We start from the raw sequence: 20615 nt of genomic DNA on the forward strand, positions 1-20615 counted from the left end.
CAAAACTTACTACACCATCTCAACTCATTACTATTCATAAGAACTCAATTAATCTCAATTAAATTTCACGTCCAAACACAACCTAAAATATATTCTTTTTGAGATAAAACTGTCTTTAATATTTAATGCAATTAGGTTGTTAGAAAAGAAAAACTAATGAAAAATGAGGGACAAATCCTAAATTATGAAGGGTTAGGGTTAGGTTTTCAGGTTCGTCGCCAGGGACTATAAAACCCCAACACACGCGGACGCCAAAGGCTCCACATTCCAGTCTTAAAGCGCAGCCACAAAGTAGAAGGAAACCCACCCAATTTTTTAGAGCTCAGAGCTTCCTGCTTCCAACCGATTGTTTTCAATACTTCTGTTCTTCTCGATCTCTTCCAATTCGCACAAATTGTTTCAATGCCAATCGGATGCGCCTTTTCTCCGAAGTCTTATTATAGTTTAAACTTTACAGATCTCTTTCTGTATACGATAGATAGAGGTGCCTTCATAATCCCAGATAAGCTAAAGCTTCGGTGCTTACCTGATTCATGGGAGGCAAAAAGCAAGGTTGGGAAGTTTCGCTGATTAACGCCTACTTTTTTATTCATCGCTTTGAGGCGTTTACTTAGTAACTTCGCCATACATGCATTTCAATTTTCCATTTTCCCCCTTTGTTTTCCTTCCAAGTTTGAAAATCGATCTTTTGAAACCCCCAAGTTTCTTTTTCCTTGAGTTGTGTGAACCTACCTACGTAGCTGGACTTGGCCTTTGCTGCGGTAGGCTAAATGCAGAAGCTATATATATACGGTCCCTTGTTTGCCTTTTCAATCGGACGTCGATTCATTCATGACCTGCTCGTTTGAAGTTTGAAACCTTAATCCCAAACAGTCATTAATAATCTATTATATTTGATGTTTGGATTCCTGTAAAGGATCGTGCTACAGCCCCCGCTGGGTCTCCCGCTGGGGGCTGTAGCCATATATTGTATGTGTTTTTTTTTAAGTTGTTTTTTATATAATATTTTTTAATATTTTTTAAGAAATAAAATAAATTTAGAACATCATTAAAAATATTTTCTTAATTAAGAAGTAAAAAAAAAAATTATTAAAAAATACTTCTTTAATCACGAAGTAAAATAAAAAATCATAAAAAAATATTTTATATTTTACTTTGTGATTAAGTAAGTATTATTTAATAATATTATAAATTTTTTTATTTTTTAAAAATATTTAAAATCATTAAAAACATCTATATAAAAAAAAATTAAAAAATACATATGATAAAATACATTAGAGTTCCAGAGGGAGCCCCCAGTGGGAGCTCCAGCATTATCCTTCCTGTAAATGGTTTGGTCAAAAAATTTGTAAAGGATCGTGCTACAGCCCTGCTGGGAGCTCCCGCTGGAGGCTGTAGGCATATATTATATGTGTTTTTTTTTAAGTTGTTTTTTATATATTTTTTAATATTTTTTAAAAAATAAAATAAATTTATAACATCATTAAAAATACTTTCTTAATCAAGAAGTAAAAAAAAAGTTATTAAAAAATACTTCTTTAATCACGAAGTAAAATAAAAAATCATAAAAAAATATTTTATATTTTACTTCGTGATTAAGCAAGTATTATTTAATAATATTATAAATTTTTTTATTTTTTAAAAATATTTAAAATTATTAAAAATATCTATATAAAAAAAGAATTAAAAAATACACATGATAAAATACACTAGAACTCCAGCGGAAGCCCCAACGGCAGCTCCAGCATTATCCATTTGTAAAAAATCTCGAGTGTAAATGGGACAGCCTTCTATGTACTTTTGCGTCTTTCCACCATAAGTAATTTAATTTAATTTTTTTTATATATTAATAATATCATCAGAATATCAGAATATCAGAATTATTGTGATTCCAAACATGGATTAGAACACGCACACATACAAAAAATATTAGATATAATTATAGATTATTTCTTTTAAAGAAAACGTAAATTAACTTTTTTAAAAAATATTATTTTCATATAAATTTTATATTTATTCATTTTCTAGAAAGAGCTGACACGCTTGCATGATTGCAAATATAACAGACGCAGGAATTGAATTGAGTTCGGTTACCCCTCCATGCCAAAAGAAAAAGGAAGTGAAAAAGGAAGTAATTATAGGAGCCAGTTTGTACTTCAGGCATCGTTTTTTGATAAAAGTATATTTAGGCTGATTTTGAACGTTGAGTTTAGATGAATTTAATTTTTTATAAATAGTAGTGAATTAAATAATATAAGAAGTTATGTGAGATTCATTTAAATTAAATTTAAAATATGTTTAAATGTTAAGATGAATTCAGTATTTTTTACGAGAAGTTGAAAAAAGTTACAGATCTCACATATAAAAATATGTTAAATTAAAAAAAAATTGTATATTCCACTTATAAAGGTGTATTAAGTTAAAAATGATTATGGATCTCACGAGTAATGAAATTTTGAGTTGAAATGAATTTAACAATTTCAAAATTTGATATATTTGAATGTTAGATTCAACTTGAAATTAAATTGAATTTAGTTAAATCTTGCAACCAAACGCAACCTTAAGGATCTTGAAAAACGATTTATACAAGTCTTAAATAAACAAATCCAAACTCTTGTAAAAAAGTAAACTCCATCTTAAAAAAGTGTAAAAAAAACTTTTCTTTATTAGTAAACCCATTTTTTTACAAAAGACTTGTATAAGACTTGTCTATTTGAAACTTGTATCTAACATTACTCTAAGGATCTTAGTTAAGAGTAGATAGCATTTATCCCACGCATTTGTTGAGACCACTACCAAAATGGGTATTCATGGTTATGCTCTAATGACTGCAATTTCAGTGTCTCTAGATTTTCCATTGGCCAAATATCATATTCAGACATCCTTGAAAATACGCAATTGAGTTAATGAAAATGACTTCAACTACAGTAACAAATAAAAAGTGATGTATCTGATGGCAAATTGCATTTTCTTTGACCAAACTATCAACTTATGTGTCCATTATATAATAAAACATTCCACGTGACTCATTCATTGCTGGATCAAAATTTCCAATCCAAAAATTGGGCTCTAAATCCCAATGGTACATTTTCTCCATATGCAATGGTTCTACAGCTACTTGTTGTACAGGTGGACCGCAGTGAATATGAAGAAGCCTGCCATCTGCATCCACATTTAAATTTCAAGTTATCTTTAAGCATATCTTATTCTAGCATACAAATTCAAAATTGTTTGCTACCCTGACATTTCTTCTTTGGGAAAAGTAATGAGCAAACCCTGACATTTTACAGCATTCCCAGAACAGAAAGAAGTGGAAACTCAAGCTAAAGGTTTTGTGATAAAGAAGGGAGTGCAAGAAAACAGGAGAAAGACCAATCTAAGAGGAAAATCGGCGACAAATAGTTGGAATAAAATATGCCAAATTAATGTCAGGTATCGAGTATAAGCTAGTTTCGCTTAAGCTAAGACTCATCACAAGTCGATAGACTACTTGCCAATAACTTGAGCTCAGCTCATAAGTCTGCTTGCTTAAATCTGCCAGCAATACTTGCCAAGGTCAATTTGCATGGTAAGCCAGGTTCGAGTAAATTATTCAATATGGAACGAAAATTTCTGCAGAGCTCAACTCAAGTCAAACTAGGCTAAGGCTGAAAGCTTTTAACACGTAATCTGAGTAGGCTGCCGTTATCTGTATACCGATCTACAAGGTGCAATTAGAATTACATCTTTCCCAACCTAGACTATCCTAGCATTAGTGGAAAAAAATAAATCCCAGCTTCTGTAGAAATGACCACAACAGCAGTAGGGCAGAAAAGCAGTTTGCCAGGAATCCGAGGAGGATCCTCTAATTATCCCTCCAAGAAATTTAAAGAAATAAGAAAAATAAACAAACAACTGAAAAGATAATTTGTTTAAAACTGCACATAGACAAGAAGACTGATGAGAGAGAGAGAGTGAGAGAGAGAGAGAGAGGGTGTTTCATACCATTGAAAATGCTGCCCCATAATAGGGATAAGCCGCAGGTATAAACCTTTCATATTCATTGTGCCTATAGGGCCGGACTGGAATCTGCATTAAAAAAATTATCAATACATAGTATACATGGAAAAATGTGCTTATATATTGTAACATTGAGTCGGACTTGCAAGTAATGTCAAAGATGGCAATGTTGCAGATCTGTCATGTATTCTTCTATTACATTTCAAAATCAGACCATTAAATTTCACCTTATTAAACTCAATAGCTTAGCAGCAATATAATGTGGAGAAGGCACAGATCATGGTCCCAGTTCTGTCTCATTTTTTAAGTTTCAACCAAGACCCGACATAAGCATTACATTCTTCGCAAGAATGCTCAGCCAGCTATGTTTACTTCTAAATTACATACTAGGATCCAACGCTTTAGAGTTTTTTCTCTCTCTTTATAATGGGGGAACCACCCCACGGCAGAGCCCTTAGGACTCACCTATGGAATGCTTTAGAGAGTTATCACATATATAATTCTCTGAGTAATAATCCTAATGTTGCTCCTCTTTACAAGGTCTAACTGAGAATACTATATGTTATATACCTGCTTTGATAGGGATAAGCTTGTGTATCCAAGCCTTTGGTACTCAACCTTGAACTGGAAAACCCCATAAACATCTGGAACCTTGAATGCTGTAAAATAACGACCCTGAAAAAAAACAAAATTATAAATAAAGGTGTTCATTCCCCCTTCAAAGAAAGAAAAAAAATAAAAAGTCCGTAGGAACTCAGCCAGTAAAATCACATGCAACTTTGTAACTACTTCTTCACCTTCTTGTCAGTGGATAAATTCTTCAGAACATAGGGACTCATCATGTAAAACTGCACCTGAACGTCATCAGCTACATATGGTTCCCAACTTCTACCAGACCACTCATAAATCTCAACCGAATATACCTTCAACCGGATACGAAGTGTTAGTAGTACAGAAAACCTTTTAATCAGTCTTATGTTGTGCTCTGAAATCAAATGAAAAAGTAAAGCAAAATTACCAAGTCATCATTGATCCTATACATGGACGGTTCATCAGCCTCCCCATCTTTATGGTGTTGTACATTCACAGCCTATTGATCAATAAAGATCTTAATATGACGAAGTGGTAAATAACTAAAAAATATGGTAATCAAACAATGACACGATAATTTAAATGATCCAATAAGTCAACTATTCTTTTTCCCCAAACTGTCTTAAGAGGAATTATATCGTAAACAAAACTACTACAATAGGATGCTGACCTTGAGATGTCCTCTTTCATGGAAAACCCATTTGCTAAGTTCAGTCAAAAACTGTTCATTACTCGATTTCTCATGTCTGTTACAGTAAAATAAACACATAATCAGTTTTTCTTTCAAAAGGCAGCGGTGTGTAGATAACAAAAAGCATCAAAAAAGTGCGCTTTTGTAAATACACTCCACTATTGGTAGGCAAAGCACTTTGGTCTTGGCACTGTGCTCTTACCAACACTGCACAAAACAATGGCAAGTCAAAAAGGTTTACTCACTTAGTCAGAGTCCCAGCTTTCTGCACCCCAGATCTGAAGAATCTGTAAGAAAAAAAAATTATCAAAAGAGGGCATGCAATAGGAAAAAATTGTTTAACTGGCAAGTACTACATACCGATTGCTGAACATAACCAATGAGCCAGAGATCAAAATCCGAGCATTGTTTCTAGCCTGAAACAAACAAGATCTAAGCATGTTTAAATTTTACATATATATTTATATATATATGTATATGTATATGTATATAAGCTTTCATGATGATATCATTTGCAGCAATACTACCCACTAAATGGTATCAAAATGTTATTGCAAGCAATAGGTTTTAATTTACACAAAATCAGGCATAAATAAGTCCTACTCCATAAAAAATATAAAAAAAGTCAAATTTTGTAACTTTCAAACAACAAGTTTATCATCCCTTATATGAACCGAACGAGTCTGTCCACCCCCACCGTGCTCAAAGCTCTATACCCCAACCAACTTGCTCGGACACAAATAAACATGCATTAAGGTATATACTACCATCCAACAGCAGTGATGCTACCTGCCATATACAGGTGGGTAGCTGTCTTCCCCGGCCCTAGCCACTGTCTGCCCGTATTCGTTTAACAGGCGGGTTCATTTCACCCTATTTTCGCCCATAATCCGACCAGATCAGCCACAATCAACATTATTTATCACAAATCGACAGATCTATGCAAAAATCCATAGCAAATGAAAGAAAGCCACCCAACAACAGATCTGAAAAACCACAAATCGACAAAAGAAAAAAACACAACCAATGAGATCTCCTGAGACGTTTTCTACAAAACCCCAAAAAAACACATTTAACGAGATCTCTGTGTTGAGATCAAGGGATCTCTATGCCGAAACCCTCGGAGCCTGCGAAGACCCATGCCTTTGCACCAAGAAGTAATCTGAAAAAAGACAAAGAAGAAGAAGAAGAAGAGGGAGTAGAAGAAAAAAATAGAGAAGAGATGGAAGGAGAGGTGTGAGGGAAGAGGGATGGGGAGAGCAGCTGGAGGCTGAATGTAGATGGGAAAAGAATAAGAATCTAGGTTTTTTTTTTTTTTTTCTTTTATAGTGAAGTGCGGATGGGCGGGTAAAATGTGATTGGGTAAAATCCAACCCACTATCCACCCGCTTTACATTTATTTGCTAAGGCATCTGCCTGCCCGCCTGAGTTAATGGGCGGGTTTCCCACACGTTACCCCTGCGGGCTGTGTGGATTGGGCAGGCAGGCCAGATTGCAGGGGGCCACCGCCCAGCCCTATCTAACGGGAGAACAAGCTATAAATTCTAATAGCTTTTTACAAGCCTATTAAGAATATGAATTGCTCAGCACATGTTTCATTTTATGAAGGCAGGGCTTGTTCTTAGAATCAAGCATGAGAAATGAATTGGTAACAAAGAGGATCAAAAGCAAACTCCAGTAAATGGGTTCAATACTAGAGGCAGTTTCCATGCTCATAGAGCCATGGAAATAATGTGGATCCAACACAAAAAAACACAACATGTAAGAACACAGCTGAATTCATATTCTATTGTTTTCTGCAAAGTAGTGACGTTATTTGAAGTAATTCTATGTTCCACAAGGGATCTGAACGAGAAATTAAGCTACTTTTCAGTTGTTATCTTGTCAGACAGCGGTAATGGATCTCATTATTAAACTTCTCATACACTGATAAAAAAAGATATCGGTAATGGAAAAAGGTTCATGCCAAATGTGTATGTAGGCCGGACCTTTTCTTTTTAGTATTCACAAAGCCACTGTGATACGCCATATTTTTTTTTTTTTTATAAGTTAAAGATTTTATTAAACATAATGTAATAGGCGAAGCCCAAGTACACAGGGAGTATACAAAAGAAACACCTAGTTACATTCTAAAACTAGAGAAACGATGACAATAACTCGTTTACAGCCCCACCCTTGAGTACAATAGCAGAGAACCAACTAAGTAGAGTGCTTATAAAAAGCTTCCAAAATGCATCTCTATTGCGTTCCCGATCATTAAAACACCTCTTATTTCTCTCCAACCAAATGCACCACATAATACACAGAGGCATCATTTTCCAAGCAGCCACCACTTGGGAACAAGTATGCATTTGAAAGTTGGTCCAGCTTGCTAGGAAATCAACCACTGCTTCTGGCATAACCCAGCTCAGCCCAACCCTTCCAAACACTCCATCCCACAGCACTTTAGCCATTTCACAATGGAGTAGTAAATGGTTCACTGATTCCGCTTTTTTCTTACACATAAAGCACCAATCCAAGACAATCATTCTGCGCTTCTTCAAGTTATCTATAGTCTGAATATTCCCTATTGTTGCTGTCCATACAAAAAAAGCCACCCTTGACGGAACATGAGCCTTCCAAATCTTCTTCAAGGGAAAGCAAAAATGGGGCTGATTTAGTATCACCTTATAGTATGATCGAACTGTAAACTTTTTAGAGGCTGTTTGTCTCCAGCATAGTTGGTCCCTGCCCTGTCTTCTTATCTCCACAGAATACAACAATCTAAAAAAATCAATAACCTCCTCTACTTCCCAATCCTAGGCAGATCTGGAGAAACCTACATCCCAAAGCACCACTCCATTGGAAAAACCCATCACCTCTGAAACTGAAGCTTGCTTATTAGTCGCCAATCTGAAAACAACCGAAAAGGCTCTAGAAAATTCAGTATCCCCACGCCAAACATCAGAACAGAATCTGATTTTTGAACCATCACCAACCGAGAAGTTAACTTGTTTCATGAAGCAACCCCAACCTTTCCTAATATACTTCCATAGACTCACTCCATACGAACCCCTACAATCCTTAGTACACCATCCTCCCCAATCACTACCATATTTTTGATCGATCACCCCCCTCCACAATGCTTCCTCTTCCCCATGGTATCTCCATAGCCACTTCCCTAACAATGCCTTATTAAAACTACGTAAGCTATGAATACCCAGACCTCCATCAACAATCGGGCAACAAACTTTTTTCCAACTCACTAAGGGAATTTTAGTCTCCTCTCCCAAGCCTCCCCACAAAAAATCTCTATACAATTTTTCAATACGATTGGCCACACCAACTGGTAAAGGGAATAGAGAAAGAAAGTAGGTAGAGATATTAGAAAGAGTACTCTTTATAAGAGTAATCCTACCTCCTTTAGATAAATATGTCATTTTCCAAACTGCCAACTTCCTCTCTATCTTCTCGACCACCCCGTCCCAAATGTGTTTGGCCTTAAAAGATGCCCCTAGTGGAAGTCCCAAATATTTTATAGGCAGTAATGCAACTTTGCACCCCATAAATTCTGCCAAATGATGAATGTTGTGGACCTCTCCCACCGGTATCAATGCCGACTTGCTTAAATTCACTTTTAATCCAGAGATGGCTTGAAAACACAGCAGGACAGCCCTCAAAACTTGAATTTGTTCCCCAACATATGATAAGAGGATAAGGTAGATGGTGTATGGGATCCCACATTGTTTGGGAATGAGAAGTTCTTACTCTTTATAATGTTTCAATAGGGTTCCAATTGAATCATTACTAGTCCTTTTGGAGTATAGGCCATGTGGCTTGGGCCCTCCATTGTGGCGTTACAAATGGAATCAGAGCATATCCCAACTAGAAATGTGGGACTTGAGTCGTGTCATCTACAACAGATAGACCCGACGAGAACGTTGAGATTTAAGGGAGGGGAGAGATTGTGATATCCCATATGATAAGAGGATAAGGTAGGTGGTGTATGGAATCCCACATTATTTGAGAATGAGAAGTTCTTGCTCTTTATAATGTTTCAATAAGGCTCATATTGTATTATTGACTAGTCTTTTTGGAGTATAGGTCATGTGGCTTGGGCTCTCCATTAGGGCGTTACAACCACTTCAAGGAAGTAAGAAAAACTCCTATGGATTGTATCTTAAGCCTGATGCGTTACAGAGAGATATCCTACTGAGGCACTGGAACGAAAAGTAACAATATGAAATTTGTATGAATCTCTACAACATTTATACACTTGGCTCGACACGGGGCAATGTTGATATGGAGAATGCCAACTACTTTAGAATAACACAACAAAGATTAAGAGCTTGGTAGAGCTGAATAAACTAAATACTAAATGTTATCCTTCTTCTTCCCACATACATACACCTGCCTCTATATTGTATAGAAATCATATATAAAACATGAAGAAACCATAAAAAGCAGTAAGTAACAAATCAAGACAAATTATTGATCAAAACAAATCAAGAAAAATTACTTGGTCAAAGAGCAGAGGAAGACGAGTTGAGTACCATAATACCTGCAGTATAGAAACTAAAGAGATAGCAGATCCAGTGAGTGATGGAGGATTTGACAGCTTGGACTTCGGATTAGCAGAATATGCTGAAGGAGAAGCGGAGAGAACTTTCAGCACCTAATAATGTGCAAAGGACATTAGGAAATTACAATGAACACGGAAAAGCATATGAGCGATTAAAATTGAAATATTCTCGTGAGCATTTACTTATCTTAGTTGTTGAAAAGCATATGAGAGGGAGACGTCATACCAGGCTATTGGCAGGACTTAAAGAATGGCCAATTCCTTGGAAAAGTACAGGAGCCTGTCACAAGTTTATCCAAAAACTAATAAAAAAGCTGAGCTTGTGATTGTCATAACCACTAATGACACACAGTGGTTGGTCAGTGGTTGCAAATGCACATTAAAATTGAGCACAGACTGTTATGAAATGAAGTGACATCAGAAACTAATTGGTTATGAAAATTCAGGACTGAGGACGTAGTCATTGCAAAAACTATCAAAGTACAAATCAGGAAAAAGGAAATGATGAAATAAATAAAGTTGGAGTGAGTTGTAAAACCATCCATTTTGAAAAATATAATAAACAAGAACTGATAAGTTAAAAGAAAATCATAAAAACTTTTTTTTTATAAGTAAAAACAAAACTCAAAAGAGACGGTGGATAATTCATTGAAATATGTGTAGAGACCAGAGGTATGAGTCAAATACAAGTGTTGATAACATGTACATGGTTGTGTTACATAAACTGAATAACCAAGATTGACTGTCAGAGCCTGCAATAACCTCAATTTTCTCACTGCCCAAAAGTACATTAGACTTGATGAAATCATCACTAGCAATCAAAGTATGGTCTCCTTCAGTTTCTGAAACTGCATAGCTCGTGTGATCAATAACCATAGCTGCCGGGTCCTGTACCCATAAATGATTAAATAAAAATAATAATAAGGCAACCAAGATGGTTATTGACTGAATTTTTTTAATGAATAAATAAATCACTCGACCACCTAGAAACACAAAAATACTGGACGGAATTGAAATGTTGAGGGAAGAATATATTAGGTTCCGATGATGGATACACACCTCATCAAAATCAACTCCACACTCAGTGGCAATTTCTCTTATTAGATCCGATGCATTATTATCAGCCGCAATAATTAAATCATGACCAGAATCAACAAAATCCAGTATTGCAGCCAAATCAATGGATCCTCCAAAACCTACAAATTTTGACACAAAAAATGGGAGAAAAACTAAACAAATTAAAAAATGCATCTGCATTTCTGATCCTCCTCCATCAATATAAACATTGAAATAAATAAAAAGGCAGGTACCCTACAAATCCACCTCAAATCGCTATTATTAAGCTTTAAACATGTTTGGTTGCTGAGACGACTGAAAGGACTATAAATACAACTTAAGCCCTTGATACTTTTTATAAACTCAAAGGTCAACTTTCGGTCACCCAAATAATAATATATCACTATTTCTTTCAGTTGAGCTAATGAGATACAGGATTTCACCTATCTTTTCGCATTGTCCGATAAACCAAACAGATCGAGAACAAAATTGAGAAAACACGAACTTACGATCGGTCGTGGGGCAAAACAAGATCAGGCCGTCGTATAGATACTGGCCGTAACGCTGCAGCCCGATCTTGGGGTCATCGGCGAGCTTGAAATCGAGCTCGAACCCACGGGACTGGAGGGACTTGAAGTAAACCGAGTGAGACGATTTGAGGGCGAGGTCGTCGAGCAACACGAGGACTCGGCGACTAGAAGGGTTCTCTGGAGAGAAGGAGGTGCATAAAAATGGGAGGAAAGGGATCAGGATTAGGAAGAGGGGGAGCTTCGGCATGGTTGGAGTTAGGGTTGTCGGGGGTGGGGGGGGTGCACAGAGAGATGGTGAGGAGACTTCTGTTAGTAAAGAGGTAGTTTTAGCCAGAGATTGAAAAATAGAAATTGGGGTAGTTTTGGAGATTTCTGTTTGTAAAGGGGTTAATGAGTCATTCTAATTTCTTTAGTGCTGCTTTCTAGCTATTTTTTATTATTATTATTCTTCAAGTTTCGAAAACGTTATCAGAAAAGGAAAAAAATAAGACCAATACTAAATATAAATTTTAAATAGATAAATTTCATATAATTTTTTTATACAAAAATAAGTTCTACTAATAAAGAATAATTATTTTACACTTTTTTTTTTTAAGTATAATCCATTTTTTTATAATATCTTATATGAAACTTATCTATTTAAAATTTATATAAATTATTTTTAAAAAAATAGGCCTCCTTTAGTATTACTTTTAAGTGTGATATACATATTGTATATCAAACATATAATTTTTTTATAATTTTATATTAAAATTAAATTTATTTTTAATTAAATTATATAATTATGTTGATTGAATTTATTTTCTTATAGATTATTTAAAAATATGATGTTTTGAAAATTTTAATCTAAATTCAAAGAAAAAAATGAAAAAAGTAGTTAGATAGTAGATTAATAGTAAAAGAAGTATACGGGTATATATTCATGTCGAAAAAATTGCATAACAGGCCAGAATGGGATAAATAGTCATTTTCGACCTACTATGACGATTCGGGCCTCGATCGATGTGATCTAGAGCCCCCAACAGTGTTCCGGTACGATTGTACGGTGTCAATGTGTACATCCATGACAGTGAAAGGAAAATAAGTATAGAAAAAGTAAAGAGAAATAGACACATAGATTTACGTGGTTCAACATGTTGCCTATGTCTACGAGATGTTTGGGGAGGATAAATCTATAATAATATGTTTGTTTTCAGTCTCTCATAGCCTCTCATTTATTACTGTACAATAGAGATCTTGAATATATTTGCTAAAGAAGACGTTCATGTTAGAGCTCCCCTTTGAGAGGTTGAAGAAGCTGGAGCAGTCAAAGAAAAACCTGCTCGAAGTCGTCTGACTGTCTCATTTTATTTGATACCTCTTTCAGTGTGCTTCTACAGTGGTAAGGCATGATTCGCTTTCGGTGTTTGATATCTTTTTTTTTCTTTTTCACTCTCTCCTTTACATTCCCGTCCTTTTCTCCTGACATATTTTCTCATTTGTCTCTTTTGTCCCCATTTCTCTCTCTTCTTTTGCTTCCTAGTAGTGGCCTTTACATGGATTGGGCCGATTTTGGGCTTAAATATTTTATCTCTAACAGTATCATTACTTATCTTAATTTGGAAAGTGTTAATATAATTCACAAATGTCTCCACCTAATATATCAATTCATATTTTTTTATTTTGTTAATAATAAAGAAAGTAATTTATATATTTTTTATTTTTTATTTTTTTTAAATATTTAAAAAATAATTAAAAGGAAAAGAAAAAATCATTTATATTGATATGCATATTTAAATCTTGCAACCTAACATTGCATGATTTAGAGATAGAGAGAGAGAGAGAGACTCCACTCCTAAAATATAAAAAATTATCGTTCAGATTCCTTCTTAGCTAGCTCTCTCTCACCCTGCAGAATAAAAAGTCCCTTGGCTTATTGTCACAAGGTAAAAGCTATACTCTGTCTTCTCTATCATAATTTCCTTGCACGCGATCGTATCTGTTACCTTTTTTCTATCTTCACGTCCCTCTCCGATAATCTGATCCAGGTAACTAGCTTCGCATACGTTTATTCTCCATACAACTTTTTGGTGGCTTTTGATCGGGTTCTAGGTTCTTTGCGATTGGATTTACTTGAAGATTTTGTAATTATGCAGGGTTTTATTCTGTTTTGGTTTTTTTTGAGTTGTTTTCTAAGTTTGCGGTCAACGAGGTTATTTTCCTCATGGGTGCGTCTGTTGTGGATTGCTTATGATTTATGTATTAAGAACTAAGAACTATTGAACTTGTTGTCTCTCGGTGGTTTTTTTGGTAATTTCATAACTTTTGTTTAAGCATGGTGGTTTTGTTTTAAAAGTATTATGTGGTATGAAGTCTTTCACGAAATACCATTGGTAAGGAGCTGTAAGTTCCTGAATTGTTGTATGAACCATGTTATTGGTTGGAAGCTCGAATAGTTGTGGGATTTTTTTGTTTCATGCTCTACAAGTTGTTGTCATTCGCTATATATACAGTTTTACGTAACTGCATTACTGTAGGATCATGGTAATATATGGTGGGAGATATTCTTTTTGGTTTGCTGAATTTTTGGTGGCTATAAGGCTTCCTCGATTCCTTGATTGGGTAGTTTTGCTGAAGAAATATTCATTAAGTTATTTTGTTTGATAAAAAAAATTATTCTGTTCAAAGGGTTTCTTAAAAGAATTAATTTTTTCATGAGAAGTTATTTTTTGTGTGTTTCTTAGCTATATATCAATACCTACATTTGTTTGGACGATATTTTGTCATGCATCAACAATTCAACATTGAGAGTCATTAACATTATACCCACATCCACCCCAATATGCTCCAGGTTTTTTTCCTCTAGTTCCTGAGAGTATTCTGGAGCAACTTGTGAGGAAGCTGATAACAGCCTGTTACAAAAAAGAAAAGTTGCCTCATCTGTTTATTCTGCTAGTATCAAGTGGATAGTTGCTGGATTAATGTTTTACGTGCCTCAAGTATGCCAGTAACTAGATTGGCATCTGCACCATCCACTTATCTATCCACGTGTCAAAGTATTCTGTTGTATATTTAATCCTATCAGAAAATCACTAATAATCCATCAAATTTGACATGCGGAATGATTGAAATGCCCATGTAAGCTGATAGAAGAACTGCTTCTTAAAATGTGGTGAAAATATCAAGAGCACATATCTCAGAAGTGTGGCTGGAATTGGGTGTGGCTTGAGGGAGAATTTTGGGCCTGGTTCTCCACGCTGGTCATTCTCTTTATGGTGATCATCTGTGTGCTGCTTCCTTGGTGTCTTAGTCTTTGATGCTGCCACTTTTGTGATGATCTTTGGCAATCATGTGCATTGTGTATGCCAAGACAGACTTCCTGTTTCTCTATATAAAATATTTAAGTGTTAAATTTTTATTTAGATCCTATTGTGCTGCCTAAGCTTTTTGTTTGATATGGTAGCATTGCATTCCTTGTAAACAGATTTTGTTATTTTGTTGTAGGAAAAATGATTAAGCTATTTAAGGTGAAGGAAAAGCAAAAGGAACTTGCAGAGAGTGCTAATGGAAAGTCGCCTATCAAGAAGCAAAGCGCCGGAGAATTACGTCTTCACAGAGGTATTGAATCCAATATTTTTATTTGAATGACTAGAATAATGTACTTTAAGCTTTTCACTCAAGGTACCTGAAACAGTTGCTATGAGGTACTTCATCCTATTAAGATTTGGTTGACACATTCTAAAACTGTGGACCAGCTTAGCCAACTTGTTTTTTATTTGAAAACTTTCTTTGGCATTGTTTCAGGATCTCGTTGGCGTACATTGGTTCTTTACTCAGAATTCCTAATAATCTGTCTTGTGGGCAAATTGATGTGAAAATTGAAAGGCAGTTTCTTGTATAAAAAGCACATAATCAACCCACTAGCTTCCAGCAGAGCTATATAGGTTATGTTCTAAGCTTTCTATGTTTTTCATTGTGTAGACATCAGCGAACTGAACCTGCCAAAATCTTGTAGCATATCTTTCCCCAACGGCAAGGATGACTTGATGAACTTTGAGGTTACCATTCGGCCGGATGAAGGATATTATCTGTAAGAATACTCTAAAAATCTATAGCATTCTTCTGTGGCTGGTGGAGTATTATGTTTATGAAGTTTTGATGATAAATCATAATACCCTGTGCCATATTTATGGTGGAAGTTTTGAATACTCAAATCTCTTATTTTTGTAACAGAGGTGGTACTTTTGTGTTCACTTTCCAAGTCTCACCTATTTACCCTCATGAAGCACCAAAGGTCAAGTGCAAGACAAAGGTAAGTAAGCACATCCTGTCCTCTAAAAAGGTTGTTTCTTGATAAATATTATAAGTTATGTGAGGTAAGGCAGTTTTAACATCGCATCCAACATGCAGGTGTACCATCCTAATATTGACTTGGAAGGAAATGTCTGCCTCAACATTCTAAGAGAAGACTGGAAACCTGTTTTAAATATAAACACTATAATTTATGGCCTATTTCATCTTTTCACGGTATTGATTATTGTTTCACGAGTACATTCTTGCAACTAGGTGGATCCCTTTTAATGACAAGCTGTTTGTACACAGGAACCCAACAGTGAAGATCCACTCAATCATGATGCTGCTGCAGTTTTAAGAGACAACCCGAAATTGTTTGAATCCAATGTGCGAAGGGCAATGACTGGTGGGTATGTGGGGCAGACCCTCTTCCCACGATGCATATAACTGCCACTTGTGTTGCTAAGCACCAACTTCATCACTTGAAGGTTCAAGGGCTGTAAATTTGGTTGCAGAACTTCCTAGAATGGTGCTGTTTGGACGGTTCTTCAGGATGTGCCCAGCAGAAGACGTTTGTATGATGTGTAACTTAGTGACATGTTTGAGTTATTGGTTGGGGACATTTGATTTTCTTTATTTTAATGTGAATCACTGGGATAAGACTTTAGTTATGTATTTATTTCTTTTATAGTTCTTGGGGAAAAACATGCCTTGTACTGCCTTGCTTGGGCAAATGATGCTAAACTCCGACTGTCATTAACCTGTCTTCAGCCTCATTTCGTTGTTGAGCTCGAGTTCACTTAGCATTTTTCCTCCTGTACGAAAGAAACGGAGGGATGAGATGGAGGCTGAGTTGTGGGTTGAATACTTATTACATGTGTAATTTATCCATTGAGAAAGTGCTATGATTTCTTTCTATTCTGGCCTGCGATCCTAGGTAAAAGTGATATATTAGTGAGTACTGGAATGACTAATACATATATGTAGGTAAAAGTTTGTAATCATGGTTCCATTTTGTGATAAAATCTATATGGTTTATTTGGTAAACCGTTTATGGCACAGGTTGGGGTTGGCAACCTGAGCTGCTTTAAGGGTCCAAGGACTATAACTCGGCAGAGCAATTCGTTATTATGCTTCAAGGGGCAGCGATGCAATGGCATCGGTGGACGAAGAACATCTCTGTGAAATGCACACTGCAGCCTCAAAAGATCATGTCCAAAAATGGGTCTGATCTTAAAGCACAAACCAACACTATCAGCAGCGTTGACGAAGATCCCTTTTTGAGAGTGTGAATGCCTCCATATTGCAGTACAAAAATTCGAAAGCCCCTTCCATGGCCATGAAATCATCTTCGTACTTGCAGTGAGAGGCGATGTAAAGGAAACATTAACCTCGAATGAAAGACACTGCATATATTATTGGGTGCGCCGTCAAGATGCAGCATTTCCACAAAACAGTCATTTCTCTAGGACATCATTTCTCTGGGTATTTGATTATGAGCATGTAGCCTGTCGTGAGCTAGAACTTTATGAGAGACCAATTCCATTTCAAAGGGGACTCAATATGATATGACAATTTCGGAGGGATATCAAAGTGTATAGAAATATGTTTTTGGGCGAATTACAATTTTCACCCACAAACTACTAACTATTTTTTTTAAATGTCTTTATCTAAACTGAGGGTGCAAGTTAATTAAGTAGTTTAGGGTGCAAAGTGAAACATAGGTGGTATTTGCGGGTGAGAAAAGTGTAAGTTCCCATATATCTTTTTCAATGTGGATGGTTGAATTTAATGGCTGTGCATTTTTCTTATTGGATTGCTTGAGTAGTAAGGTATTCTCAGGTATTCTGCGAATAGTAGTGAAAAAGTAATGATAGAATATTGAATAGTAATGAAAAGGAGATAAAAATTAATAATAAAATAACGAATAGTAGTGAGGTATTATGAGGTATTCTCATTACTCAAACTATAGAGATGAGGAATCGAGGATAAACCACTGAAGCAGAACACAAACCATTATATTATTTATGATAAGAATTGATTCAATCAAAATATATAGATTTTTCACACCATATACAAAAATACAACCGTATGAGCAAACAATGAAGTAAAATCCACCGAGTGGGAAGCTCAAAGTATTGAGGCTAAAAAATGAACTGTTCCTCAGCTGTCTAGATCTATCAACACATAATATCTAAAGACCATAAAAAAACTAAGTCAAATTTCCATATAAGCACAGAAAATGGAGTTGGAAATGAATGTTGGTCAAGCAAGGCTAGTTGAGATTTAACCAGGCACGGACTAAGAAGTTCGGGCAAATCTTTTGACTATGCTAGCCATATACCTGCCCTGATGCTCTGCAAGTGCAAGCTCAGTTTCATTTGGTTCCCTAGTGCCATCACCAGAAAACACTCCTGCACCATATGGAGAGCCACCTCTGATGGAGTCCATTTTGAACATTCCAGCGCCAAAAGTGTACCCAATAGGAACATAAAGCATCCCATGGTGGGCTAACTGAGTGACTGCTGTCCAACTGCAGGAATTAGAAATAGCAAAAGTCATGAGATGAAACTTGATCACTTGAAGGAAGGTTTCTAGATGATAATGCAGAAATTCACTCCATATCTTCGAACAAATTATGTTGGCACAACTGATATGAGTATCATATATAAGTAATATAACAAGAAGAACTCCCTAGAATAAGAAGACAATTTTAAAACATCAATCTCCCTGCTTCCCGCCCCGCTCTCCCACACTTCTTTGTCCAACAAAAAGTACAAAGAATTGGTTCAATCCATGCTGAACAAGAAATCTTTGCAATTTCGAGGTTCCAGTATTCTGAAATTTGAAAAGCTAAATTATTCTGGATTATGTATGGAATGAAAATAGGAAGATACTGGTTACTGCTTAGATAAATCGAGAGGCACCGTAACCAAAAGAAGACATAATGGAGGTTCTTAGTTTGACTGGCGATCCAAAAGAATAATCATTCGGAAGGTCAGCTAGTTCCGCTTGCATAATGTCTTAGCATTTTACCAGAAATCGGGGATCGAATCCTACCTTCACTTACGACGTTGGAAAGTGAGGAAAGACCACTCTACCGTGTATCCCTGTCTTTTCGGTCGCTAGCATATTAGCAAAGGTTTCTGACTTTCTGCAGATCGCTTCTCATAGCTAGCATGTTTTTTCAGGAGGGATTACCATCCTTAGAGCTATCCTAATATTCTCATCTAGAAGCAAGTCGCGGTTGCAACTTTTATGGATAAAACTGCCGAGTCATCAACGACTACTCATGCAAACGATATGATCTAATAATGATTATTATGCCTTATGCAAACCAACAAATTATGTAGAAGTAGAGACTGCTTCCAAGTCATTTAATTACAACTTACAAGGATTCCCAATGTACCAAGAATTGAATTTTCAAACCGATACTTCTCCCAAGAAATAACAAATATAGCCAATTTTTATTCCTGTAAAATATTGCATACAGCAAACAGCAACTCTTGAATTAGTTCAACCACTCAATACCAAAGACCATACTTACGCAGTGGTCTCCTGGCCGCCGCCCTGCGTGCCGGTGCTCACGAAAAAGCCGGCAGGCACGCCAGCCAGCGTCTGCTGCTCCCACAGCCCCCACATTGAATCAAAAAATGCCTTCATCTGTGCGGCCATGCTCCCGTACCTCGTTGGAAAACCGAAGAGCAATCCATCAGCCTCCACCAGACCCTCCGCAGATATCACGGGCACCTCATTGTCCTTCTGAGGGACCCTCATCTGCGCCAATACGTCCGGGGGCAGTGTCTCCGGGACCCTATAAAGAACCCCTTCAACGCCCACAACGGAATCCACCCCTTTCTTTATTGTCTTTGCCATGAGCTCCACATGGCCGTACATCGAGTAAAACACAAGGAAAATCCTGAGCTTCTTGGCCGATTGTAGGACCCCATCTTGGACTGGGGTTGTTGTATTATTAGTACTTGAGGTTTGGTTTTGGCCAGAAACAGGAGTGTTCCTTTCTGGAGCTGTAGGATCTTGATCGGCAACACCAGCAGGTGCCCTGTGCTTGCTTGGCACACACCCACCTCCTTTACCCATAAAAGCTTCAACTGTGTTTTGAGATTTTTATAGTGCAAATATAATCGCTGAATTTCAATTCTTCTTCAAACTCATACCCAGTAAGATTATAAAATTGATGGGTGTCGTGGGACAACTACGAGGATCAGAAGCTTACCAGGTTCTGAACTGATAAAGCCTTCTGATTGGTGGTGTTGGAACTTGGAACTGGACCTGAAGTTGACCTTCTGAGTTCTGAGCTGTTTAGAGCTCCGGGTCGACCCAGCTCATCGCTGTCGTTCCAATTTCCAGGTGTGAAAATAGGAGTGGGATAGCACAATGCCATTTGGCAAGAAGATGTAGTAAAAGAAGATCAAAAGGGAAGAATTTTTCTTTTTCCTCGGCAATTAAGAGGGAAGCTGGAACATGTGGTCGTTTGATTGGAATATTTCACCGTAAACTTTGAACGAGATCCTCTTTTTTCTTTTTCTTTTTTTGGTTCCTTGGCCATGCACTATTATACCTGTCATCCACGATGGTGATAGCGATGGTACATGAGGACAAGGGATTTGGGTTCCAGTTTTTCGAGGTTGGAATCATCTCTTGTTTGCTTTCCATTCCCCACATTTTTGACCCATTCTACAAAAAACTTTATGTTATTTTAAGAGCGCAATGGGTTTACGCGGGGACGCTAGACCAGGTATTTCCGCTGCTGGGCAAATCTTTAGCCAACATTTCAGGGCTTTTCTCTTGAACGCAAAGAGCTATCTTTTATAAAGAGATGGTTCTCTGGCTTTTATGTATCATGTGTTGTAACATTTCAGGATTAGTATTTATGCATGTGATCCTCCTCCCTGAC

General features: G+C 36.5%; 3 protein-coding genes and 1 non-coding gene across 6 annotated transcripts; 2 read left to right on the forward strand and 2 right to left on the reverse strand.

The window, feature by feature from the left end:
- Window positions 1–495: 495 nt before the first annotated feature.
- Window positions 496–632, forward strand: LOC118344351. Its single transcript, XR_004798123.1, has one exon. It is a non-coding gene; the product is annotated as a small nucleolar RNA snoR83 (small nucleolar RNA).
- A 2193-nt stretch (window positions 633–2825) lies between these two features.
- LOC109012423 (dolichyl-diphosphooligosaccharide--protein glycosyltransferase 48 kDa subunit-like) lies at window positions 2826–11800 on the reverse strand. Of its 2 annotated transcripts, XM_018994046.2 has the most exons (13): window positions 11408–11800; window positions 10902–11038; window positions 10605–10730; window positions 10069–10122; window positions 9822–9935; window positions 5642–5697; window positions 5527–5568; window positions 5261–5336; window positions 5018–5089; window positions 4797–4922; window positions 4570–4674; window positions 3985–4068; window positions 2826–3162 (listed from the first exon to the last, which is right to left on the reverse strand). In XM_018994046.2, exons 1-13 carry the CDS (start codon window positions 11673–11675, stop codon window positions 3115–3117), a joined length of 1308 nt encoding a protein of 435 aa, XP_018849591.1. In that variant the 5' UTR covers window positions 11676–11800; the 3' UTR covers window positions 2826–3114. The 2 variants fall into 2 exon arrangements, with proteins under 2 accessions (XP_018849591.1, XP_018849589.1); XM_018994044.2 differs by lacking the exon at window positions 10605–10730 and having other exon boundaries at window positions 11408–11769.
- Window positions 11801–13231: 1431 nt separating this feature from the next.
- Window positions 13232–16616, forward strand: LOC109012422 (NEDD8-conjugating enzyme Ubc12). Of its 2 annotated transcripts, none has more exons than XM_018994042.2 (6): window positions 13232–13353; window positions 14912–15025; window positions 15389–15497; window positions 15641–15719; window positions 15818–15934; window positions 16010–16616. In XM_018994042.2, the coding sequence occupies exons 2-6, from the start codon at window positions 14917–14919 to the stop codon at window positions 16145–16147; spliced, it is 552 nt and encodes a 183-aa protein (XP_018849587.1). In that variant the 5' UTR covers window positions 13232–13353; window positions 14912–14916; the 3' UTR covers window positions 16148–16616. The 2 variants fall into 2 exon arrangements, with proteins under 2 accessions (XP_018849587.1, XP_018849588.1); XM_018994043.2 differs by having other exon boundaries at window positions 13246–13455.
- A 1088-nt stretch (window positions 16617–17704) lies between these two features.
- On the reverse strand, window positions 17705–20376 carry LOC108999514 (probable NAD(P)H dehydrogenase (quinone) FQR1-like 2). Its single transcript, XM_035684718.1, has 2 exons — window positions 19248–20376; window positions 17705–18233 (listed from the first exon to the last, which is right to left on the reverse strand). Exons 1-2 carry the CDS (start codon window positions 19796–19798, stop codon window positions 18002–18004), a joined length of 783 nt encoding a protein of 260 aa, XP_035540611.1. The 5' UTR covers window positions 19799–20376; the 3' UTR covers window positions 17705–18001.
- Window positions 20377–20615: the final 239 nt, after the last annotated feature.

Source organism: Juglans regia, chromosome 13 (genome assembly GCF_001411555.2).
Source record: "Juglans regia cultivar Chandler chromosome 13, Walnut 2.0, whole genome shotgun sequence".
Lineage (NCBI taxonomy): Eukaryota > Viridiplantae > Streptophyta > Magnoliopsida > Fagales > Juglandaceae > Juglans > Juglans regia.